Source organism: Ylistrum balloti, unplaced genomic scaffold (genome assembly GCF_031769215.1).
Source record: "Ylistrum balloti isolate Yb309-2 unplaced genomic scaffold, AGI_CSIRO_Ybal_v1 Utg369874, whole genome shotgun sequence".
NCBI classification, from domain to species: Eukaryota; Metazoa; Mollusca; class Bivalvia; order Pectinida; family Pectinidae; genus Ylistrum; species Ylistrum balloti.
The window spans coordinates 2,280,948-2,291,963 of NW_026782015.1; the positions used below are offsets into that span (position 1 = coordinate 2,280,948).

An 11,016-nucleotide genomic window follows, 5' to 3' on the forward strand; every position below is an offset into this window, starting at 1 on the left:
GCAACAAGCAAACGCACAAAAATCAATTGCACATATAAACTATACAACGAAAAACTACAACATGTAGAATCGTGCAGAAACCTGGATATCACACTACAAATCAACTTAAAATGGGAGACACACATCAACAACTTTGTTGCAAATGCAAAAGGGGACATTAGGATTCCTCAAACGCAATCTACAGATAAAGTCACAACACATACAAGAACATGCATACAAGTCCGTTGTCAGAACCAATTTGGAGTACTGCTCCACTGTGTGGGATCCATGCATACAAATCCGTAGTCAGAACTAATTTAGAGTACTGCTCCCCTGTGTGGGATCCATGCATACAAATCCGTACTCAGAACTAATTTAGAGTACTGCTCCCCTGTGTGGGATCCATGCATACAAATCCGTAGTCAGAACTAATTTAGAGTACTGCTCCCCTGTGTGGGATCCATGCATACAAATCCGTAGTCAGAACTAATTTAGAGTACTGCTCCCCTGTGTGGGATCCATGCATACAAATCCGTACTCAGAACTAATTTAGAGTACTGCTCCCCTGTGTGGGATCCATGCATACAAATCCGTACTCAGAACTAATTTAGAGTACTGCTCCCCTGTGTGGGATCCATGCATACAAATCCGTAGTCAGAACTAATTTAGAGTACTGCTCCCCTGTGTGGGATCCATATCAAACAAATCAAATCAACCAACTCGAAAAATACAAGACAGAGTAGTATGTTACACGACAAACAGACATCATAACACTAGCTTGGTACATGACATGATGGAAAACCTCAACTGGCCAACAGTACAACCATAAAAAATCATATTATTTTACAACCAAAAACAAAAAACAAAACAAAAAATAAAAACAAAAAAACAAACCAAAAAAAAAACATCATCTGATTATCATTTACACAGCACAAATCCAAGGACCAGGCAAGCAAACCCTTACAATTACAGACACATTTCTGCTACCAATAACATTTACAAATGCCCATTCTTTCTACACACAATAATGCAGTGGAACTCATTACCGGTACCAGCAGAACAAAGTACCAGTTCAAAACATAACCCATGAAGACCTCGTACCAACTCCCTGGAAACAATAGTTTTCTACTATTTTATCTTAAGATAACACAAATTAACAAAATAAATCACTGTAAATAATCATCACGCCTATGTACAGTCCCCATAAATTGAATCTGTTTTTAATAGCATTTGTGTGTAATCGAAGGAGGAAATTCCGGACCCGATTCTTATCCGTTTCTTCTTATTACCTAGTAAACAAGCATTCGCAAGACACAGAATATTATTTCGGGAATTGCGTAATGTGGGAGTCATCAACCAAAATAGACGTAATCGACGATCGTGATCGGTTAAACAATAATTTTTCGACCTCATACAAAACAGCGTAATCCGCGTTTATTACGATCATGTATTGATATTGTTTTACTATCATATCGTTATGTGATATTTCATACGCGAAGGACGTGTACAACATATATAATGGAAAATGAAAGTAAGCGTTCCTCTATCTACATGTATCAAACATAATAAGAGCTGTAGATAAGGTAAGTTAATGATGTTTATTCATACTTTGACAGTGATCAATCTGCTGTTTATTTTCGTGAGTCATTTTCAAGTTTACAGCCAAGCAAAAATGGGTCTTAACTTGTAAAATTTAAGTATTTCTAGAAAGAGTATGAGTCTCATCATGTATATATATCATTTAAGTGTTTTAAGAAATCCTCTCATCGTACTTCTCATACTCCGTAATGCTACTTGTGATTTTGGTGACACACATTTGTGCAATTTAGCTTGTACTCTCAGCTAGTGTATATCTAAGTCTGTGGTTTTAGTCACAGCTTCAAGCCTCACCTGTCTACATGTACTTGTGACTGATCATGACCTCTGATAGGTAAAGCATATTGGTAACTTCTGTAATATGGCGGATAGTCCAAAGGTTTTGACTGACATGGGTTTTATTTTTGACTTGCTCACACTCAATAAACGCAAGATAAAAATTAATTTGCAGGTAAAAAAAAACAAAACCCTTGGGACTATCTGGCAGATAACACTAGCAGCTTCAATTCAAAATGCAGTAAGGAACAAACATAACAAATAAGTCTTTTGTCAGGCCAACTCTGCTTGGCAAACTTGCGGGACCATATCATCAAAATAGATATTATCCAGCGATGTGGAGCTTTATTTACTCTAAATCATTTTGGAAATTGATTCTACATTGAAGGGGAGAAGATTGAAAATTTTGAGCTTCCATGCACCATATTAGGTCTCCCTCCCCTCTCTCTCCCTCACAATGAATGTTTTAAACCAATTTATGGTTATTTTGTCATACAGATAACCTCTAGATTGGTTTTACCGGTATACTCATATTTCTTGGCTCATTACTGCACACATGTAAACAGTGTCAAAATATTTGACATCAGGAATGAGGAGAAATTAAATTGACAAAAGTAGAAGTACATGTACATTCTGAGTCTAATTGACTAATGAGGCTAGTACCTGTGGTGACAACTCTGAAAATGTATATGAAGTCCCATCGTCTAGACAGATTTTATTTTGGTAGTGTTTTTTCATATTCATGTCTTTATCAATTAAGGTTCTCTAAAACCTTTCATATTGGAATTTATAGATGAATCCTTTATCCTTAATTATAGGAACAGATGTAGGAGTGGCTTGTGTAGACCATAGAAATTGACCATGGTAGTCAATACATTCAATGATATAACTCAGTGTAGATGTACATATATTGGCAGACAAGGCTAGTAGATGTGTACCTCTCTGTGAACAAATCTTTATAATGCTAGTTAGTTTGTCTGTTGGTTCCATTGTTGTATACCTTGTTCTCATTTGAGAAAGTGACATTACTTACTTAGATTGACCCAAGGTTTACATTGCGGGTGTCGTTGATGAAGCAGAAGATGCTTACTGTTTCGGAACATCTGGTCTTTTTCTTCTTGTACATTTTTCAGGAGTATCTATGTAAATCTTTCTTTTGTTCATATTTTGCCTTACATATATGAACTTTGAAAATGAATTATGATTATATTGACGTGTTGATATTTTCATGTTTTTCATTCAAATTCTACCTATCTTCATGTATCTAGTGACATTACCCTATTCCAAATATTATGTGCAGGAGCATTGTGCATCAGTACTGGTTAAGTCTGTTGAATTTAAGTCGAAATTGTTAAAGGTAAATGATAGAAAAATCTTAATCATTGGATAAAAATAAGAATAATAATGAAATGGTTATTGACCTAACGAACTGTGAATTTATCATCCTAGTGTACCGTCTACCAACTTGATTACTAATTTCATATCAGCTATTAAAATGTGTAATGTATACATTTTGTACAACAATGTAGGAAGAGGAAGTGCTGAGAACATTCAGGAAGTTGAAGGATAAGTGTGTTTAATTATATGTTGTCTTTTTCTTCAGATATCGGAGGTTTTTAGCCGACTTGTTTCGCCTGTGTGTCCTGGAAGGATTGTAAAACACCGAAGTATGTTGACCTACGCTCATGATATTTAATGAGATGCCATCCATTAGTTTGGTTCCTATTAATCAGAAATTAAACCAAATCAATAAATATGCCATTAATAGATTATGTAATGGATTTCAGTAGGCATCATTTATAATGTGATGCAATAACCTACTTACGTTAATGATACATATATGCATGTGTCAATGTGTGATTTTGAGTCATGTGTTTGTGTATACATCTTGAACTTACATGTTTTTCAGACCATTTTGTTCAAGTTGGGCTTGATATAGATTTTGAGTTAAATCAAGTTGCTTCCCTTAGACTGCACACTGTGGAGTTTAGCTTTTTATTTAGATGTGTTACACCACTTAGACTATGAAAACAATTTGTAATTTGTCTCATACAGCAAACTTTAGAAATGTTACCAACATCAATTTTATTGACTCTTCGGGACTTTAAAGTTTACATGCTTAATGACACACTTTTGAACGAACTGAAAATTCACAGTCTCAATCAGAAGAAAACAGTTTATTTTTCTTTACTAAAGTGAAACTTTAAACATAAATTAGTATGATGAAGTTTATCATGTTCTTTGAAAATTTTCAAGCCCTCAACCCTTTAATTATAGAGTTACTGCCCTATCTTAGATTTTTTTACCTGAGGTTGTTTGCTCATACTATGATGACAAAACATGGTATTTACACATTAATCATACAAAGACAATGTGCAGTGTACCAAATTCAGGACCCTTGACCCCTCTATTTCAAGTGATTGCTCTTTCTAAAATATCTTGTCCAGAGCTTAACTTTGCTTGCATTTAATGTAGGATAATGAAACTGGGTGTATACATTGATCATATGAGGACAATGTGCAGTGTACCAATGTTAGGGCCTGCATTAATTAAGGAGTTATTGCCCTTTGTAAAATATTTTTGTCTGGACCATTACTTTGCCTGCATTTAAACTTGGTTATTCCATTACTTTGCCTGCATTTAAACTGGGTTATTAAAAGGTGATACATTCAATAGTCATATCAAAGCAAGGTGCAATGTAGCAAGGTCAGGGCCCATGACCCCACGTTACAGAGTTTATTGCCCTTTGTTAAAATTTTGTGTAATGAGCATAGATTTGCTTGTCTTAAAACTTGGAGCATGGAACTTGTTGTATACATTTGTCATACTAAGGGAATGTGCTGTGTACCAAAGTCAGGGCCTCCAACCCCTTAATTACAGAAATATTGTCCTTTGATAAAATTTTGTGTCCAATGAAGTCATTTTCGGGGAGCACGTATGATTTTTTTCTGTCGTTATGCTATTCCTATAATGTTTACTCTCTTACTTTTTCTTTCAGAAGTTGATGTAACATGGCTGCCAGTACTGTTCCATTAGACTCCCATAATGCAACGCTCCTCAATGAACTTGAGATTGGGGATATGGTGGAATTTCCGAGAGGCTGGTATTCACACTGGGGTGTATATATAGGTAAATGATAGAAACCTTACTCCAGAAATGAAAAAGGAACCATTTACTAGTACACTCTTTACCAATGTGATTCTTCATCTCCAGCATAAAATCCCTGGTAAATACTAGCCGCAATATACTGCTCGGCTAGAGAGAACTTCTCTTTAGCTCAATGGTTTGAGTGTCAGACTAGTAAGTCCAGCGTGCCAGGTTCAAATCCTAGCAGAGGCATGTAAGTAAGTAATAACCTCTGTAACATTGGCACCCTTGTAGGGACTCAGGGATAATACTTAGCGTTACTTTCACAAGCATTGCTGCAACTCCTGGAAACTTGAAGACAAGTTATTTCCTGGAGTGGGAGTATGTGGACCTGATAGATACTAGCAGCAATATACCACTTGGCTAGAGAGAACTTCTCAATAGCATGATCAGTTGAGCATCAGATTAAGGCTTGCAAGTCACAGGTCTCGGATTTGAATCCAAACAGAGACATTGACCTCTGTTTCAATAATGTTATTTACTAGATGCAGCTTTCTATGTAATGTGTTGATATATCAGTATACATGTCACTAGTGTTATATACCCTGGAGTGTTTTTACATTGGCTCAATTTTGATGTCACGATATACGAAATGTCATGAATTGAAAATGATGCAAGAGAGAAATTTTGTTCTCCACATTCAGTTTTAAAACCTGATTGATGTGTTTAAAAGTATTCAATTTTTCATTTCATATGAAATTTTATGAAACTATTCTAGAAGTTTTAATTTTTGCTTGTCAAGGCTTGTAAAACTAGTTCAGACTCGTCTCAAAAAAAATTCATTTGAAAACTTAACAATATTGATTTTCTAAAAGAAAATGCTACAGAGGAGACATCAATAATCATTATCAAATTATGACATTTTTTTATTAGGTCACCTGAGACAAAGTCTCAGGGTTACCTTTTGAATTGCCCTTTTGTCCGATGTTGTGCGTTGTAAGCTTTAAATATTTTTGACTTCTTCTGGAAAAACTGTTGAGTCAATGTGACTGAAATTTGACAAAAACCATCCATGGCTAAACATGCACCAAACTTGTAAATTATATGGTCCCCAACCCCAGGGGCCTGAGGGATGGGGTCAATAAAGGTCAAATTGATTGAAACTTCAAAAACAACATCCCAGGTATGGTAGAATCAAGTATTCATCAAGGAAGGAAAGGCCTTCAGATGCTTCACCAAAATTGTAAATTTCATGATCCAAGGGTCTCACATTTGCCCTGGGCGAGAGGGTTAAGTGTACTATTGTTTATATAGGAAAATGTCACTTTTGAAGATTATTTATTTTTTATTGGAAATAGTTCAAACCTGGTTTGAATTATTAGTTTAAGACGACAGTTAAATGAGAAGCACATTTTGACCTTGACTGACCCCCAGGGGCTAATGGGCATGGTCAAAAATGAGTTAAATTGACTGAAATTTCAAAAGTCTTCTTCTCAATACCCTGATAATGTAGAACCAAATACTCCTCATGGATGGATGTGTTCAAACTTTGTTAGTATTTTCTATTAGTGTAACCTGACAGATTGATGAGATGCACATATTGACCTTGACTGACCCCAGGGGCTGATGTGTGCCACATCAAGTGGGTCAAATTGACTTACATTTCAAAGATGTTCTACTGTTTCTTGATGGCAGATTTTATATAGGAAAATTCAAACCTTGAGTCTAATTTCTTTTAATTCTAACTTGGTTAGAAGCCTTAGCATAGGACAGCAGTTATTGTATACACAGTTTATATTTACATTATATGTACAATATAGTTAAAGTTGTATTACTTTTTTCAACAAAATCATTTCTGTGACATGTTACAAGAAGCATTGTGACTCAGGTGACCGTTAAGGCCCTTGAGTCTCTTGTTTTCATGCATACAACCACATCTTGATGCAAGTAATAAAACCTTTTGTCAGAATTTACCTGTATAACCCAACGAAAACTTTGAGTATGTAATGTATGTGAAAGAACTGATCTGATTGGTGAGTTGAGTGAGTGTGAATGTGCCTGCACACATAACACCTCTCGGTAACCCTCATGAATTCCACATTATCATTCTTAGCACAAATTTTCAGAAATAAACACCATAAGTAATCATCATCCCCAGCATGAATTATTGTCCCTGCTAAGGTATTTTATATCTAACTTTGTTAAATTTTTTCTGTCTACATTTATACATGTCAGAATTGTATTAAAGACACATATATATGTTCTGATACCAAAATTGTCACATGTTCATGTCAGTAAGTCTCTCTAAATAAAATGAATGCATGGGCTACATATAGAGATGTTACTACTTGTGTCTACCACTATACAAGTGTGGCAGTTGTTGATTTAATGTGAAGAACAACTTGATAAAGAACAGCTGTTGATAATTTGTGTTTTTCCTTTTTTTTTCTCTGAAAAGGTAAAGGAAAGATTGTGCATCTGTCAGGAGGGGACAATGACGGTATCAATGCCTCTAACTCAGGGAGTGTTTTTACCATCTGTGGGAAGAGATTCAACAAAGCCTGGGTGAGGGTGGATGACTTTTGCAAAGTTGTCCTTGGCTGTCAAGCAAGAAAAAACAATGGAAAGGACAGGAAGTGCAGGTGCGTATATATATATATATATATGTAATACATAATATAACTGTGACATTGCCCCCAACTGCCTTTCATATGATTCTCTTGTCCTGACAACTAAAGGTCATTAACAAGAATCATCCAACTAATGATGTGAATATTAGTAAACTAAGATATGTTGTAAATTAAATGATAAGAAATTGCTGCAAAAGGTGTTACCGGTTAACGAAAAAACAAAAGAATGCATTTCAGAGAAGTCATGTAATGGACAGTAGTTTCCTTTTTCTTTGAAAATAGGGATGTTTTTGTATGTCGAATTTACACAGGGATGCTTTTGGTTCTCTTGTGTATCCAGGGCTACCATTGATATATTTGTGCATATATTTCTGTCTAGTAAATATAAATATTTTTTCAGGCCCCGCCAAGCACACGAAATGGTACGGATAGCACTGGACATGGTTGGTGAGATAGGTTACAACGTACTGTGGCATAACTGTGAACACTTTGCAGCTTTCATTAGATATGGAGAAAAGTGGTCAGAGCAGGTGAATAATGCATAAGTTATTATATATATATTGTGTTATGAAACAGGTCACTGATGATGTATTTTAGTGTCATATTCAAGGACATGTAAATACATACAAATACTTGGTGTTTCATTTAAGAAATCAAAATGTTTGGTATCTGTTAAAAGAAGAAGTAAATACACCCCTACTTAGTCAAGGAGGATATTTTCATAATGTAATCGATTTGTCTGTGCATCTCTGTGTGCAAAGTTTGTGTACAAGATACCTCATTAACCCTTTGAAAAATTTACTTTATGTTTGTACCACAGAATCATATTAAGTTCTACATGTTCATTGGTCAGTGTTGAAGATCAAAGTCACTCTTGATCATTTTTGAAATTGAGAAAAACTTAAGTACCAGATAAATGTCATTTACCTTTCAACATATTTAGTTCACAGCAAGTTTGAAAGGCTCTTTGATGAAAAACAAAATAATTAGAAGGAATGGTTTTACTACAGGTGTTGGGGTGCTAGCTAAAACTTTGATATGTGACTCGAGTGATCATATGTTTTTATATTACAGGCTGATACTGCTTTAGCCTGGACCGTTGGAGCTGGTGCAGTTGCAGTGCTTGGATTTTTCGTTCGCAGTCTCTTCCAAGGGGAAAAGGAGAATGCAAAGCAGTAGTGACTGTTAGAAATGATGTTAGTAACCCAGGGCACTGTTTAGCTATATATCTTAGTAACCCAGGTCACCTACAGGGTTGTTGAGCTGTATATTTTAGTAACCGAGGTCACCTACAGGGTTGTTGAGCTATGTATTTCAGTAACCCAGGGCACTTACAGGGTTGTTGAGCTATATATTTTTAGTAACCCAGGTCACCTACAGGGTTGTTGAGCTATGTATTTCAGTAACCCAGGGCACGTACAGGGTTGTTGAGCTATGTATTTCAGTAACACCAGGTCACCTACAGGGTTGTTGAACTATATATTTTAGTAACCCAGGTCACCTACAGGGTTGTTGAGCTATGTATTTCAGTAACCCAGGGCACTTACAGGGTTGTTGAGCTATATATTTTAGTAACCCAGGTCACCTACAGGGTTTTTGAGCTATGTATTTCAGTAACCCAGGTCACCTACAGGGTTGTTGATCTATATATTTTAGTAACCGAGGTCACCTACAGGGTTGTTGAGCTATGTATTTCAGTAACCCAGGGCACTTACAGGGTTGTTGAGCTATATATTTTTAGTAACCCAGGTCACCTACAGGGTTGTTGAGCTATGTATTTCAGTAACCCAGGTCACGTACAGGGTTGTTGAGCTATGTATTTCAGTAACCCAGGTCACCTACAGGGTTGTTGAACTATATATTTTAGTAACCCAGGTCACCTACAGGGTTGTTGAGCTATGTATTTCAGTAACCCAGGGCACTTACAGGGTTGTTGAGCTATATTATATTTTAGTAACTTAGGGCGCCTACACCTGTCAGAATATCACTGAACACAAATTTGATGAAAATTACAATTTAGTAGATATAATTGCTCATAAATGCTAAAATTTATAGGAATTTTTGTGCTTTAACAAGTTAACATTGCACAACCTGTCTGTAAAATCGATTCCAAATTCATAGATATGAAATGTCATAATATGTACTGTGACGTTGTTAAGAAGCCAATATAACAGACTGTCCTATACTGTCGTGGGTGTGTCCTTTGTGCAATTTGGTCTGGATAGCATATGATGGTTCTCCTGCATGACATTCAATGAATTAGACACCAGGCATTCCCAGGAAACCCTGCCTCAAAATTACCCCTGCTTTTCATGGAGTGATTGAACCAACCAACAAACTTACCATATAAATTTCACATTATTATTAACAAAACCACTTGACAAACCTACTATTGTATACTGTAGAACAAGGTAAATACAAATGATGCAAATAAACAGAAAAACATGCATACAGATCCTGGTATCAAAGCTTAGCATTTATAGGTCATTGAGGGACAGTCTTTGAAATACACTTCCTGTAACAAAACACCATAGCCATAATGACAAACGCTGAATATACATGTACCTGAGGGGGGTATATAGAATTACTAGGCATAAAGAGACTAACCACATAATAGGCTTCAGGAATAATTAAAAGTATTGATATTGCCCCCGGAAACTCTAATTTATCTCTAATTTGTTATACATGGCTGAAATCCTGTACCATAGTCACATTACTAAGGATACAGTGTGATTGTAGTACAGTATATAAATGTACATGTCATCAGTTGCATTGACTTTCCAGTAGAGATTTACTGTTATGGCATGTCAATTATTGATTCAAAAACATGTATAGATGTGAGGGAGAGGGGATATACTATCCTTGGATATAAACTCCTGTTTTAACATAAAGACAATCCTCGGTTCACACTCTGTCTTTATTCCATATATCTACAAATGATTTATATAATTCTTTACACATGTATCATATATATTTTGAAAACATAATTTATACATTTATTCATTTATTCACATATCTTCTGTTTAGGCTAAATGCAATTCAGTTACGGTTTCGTGGCCTTGGGAACAAGCTTTTACTACCAAGCCTAGCTTCCTGCTGATTGGTGGAAATATTCTTATTTATTCTTTCCTTCATTCATACAGAGCCTAGCAGTTTTGTTTCATTCTGTTATCAGGTATTGAGTTGTTGGAGATCTCAAAGCAAGATTTACAAACTATTATTATTATTATTATTATTATTATATTCATAACAGTTGATCAATCCTGAAAGTGTTGAGTTTAATAAGTTTGTTCTGTTTGTTTACATGAATTTTATTGATTGCATTGTACATCACTCGCAGCGCAGAAATATTTACACATAAAGCATATTGCTGTGGTGTTACAAACATTTTGATGATTGCTTTGTTTTTGGCTGTGGTGATAATGTTAATAAAATTTGTTGTATTTTA

The 11,016-nt window shown here is 35.5% G+C and overlaps 1 protein-coding gene across 1 annotated transcript; it reads left to right on the forward strand.

Annotated features, from left to right (window-relative positions):
• Positions 1 to 1,304: 1,304 nt before the first annotated feature.
• On the forward strand, positions 1,305 to 11,016 carry LOC132546020 (phospholipase A and acyltransferase 4-like). The gene is made up of 6 exons (XM_060209715.1): positions 1,305 to 1,562; positions 3,455 to 3,518; positions 4,850 to 4,980; positions 7,397 to 7,580; positions 7,969 to 8,098; positions 8,643 to 11,016. The coding sequence occupies exons 3-6, from the start codon at positions 4,863 to 4,865 to the stop codon at positions 8,745 to 8,747; spliced, it is 537 nt and encodes a 178-aa protein (XP_060065698.1). The 5' UTR covers positions 1,305 to 1,562; positions 3,455 to 3,518; positions 4,850 to 4,862; the 3' UTR covers positions 8,748 to 11,016.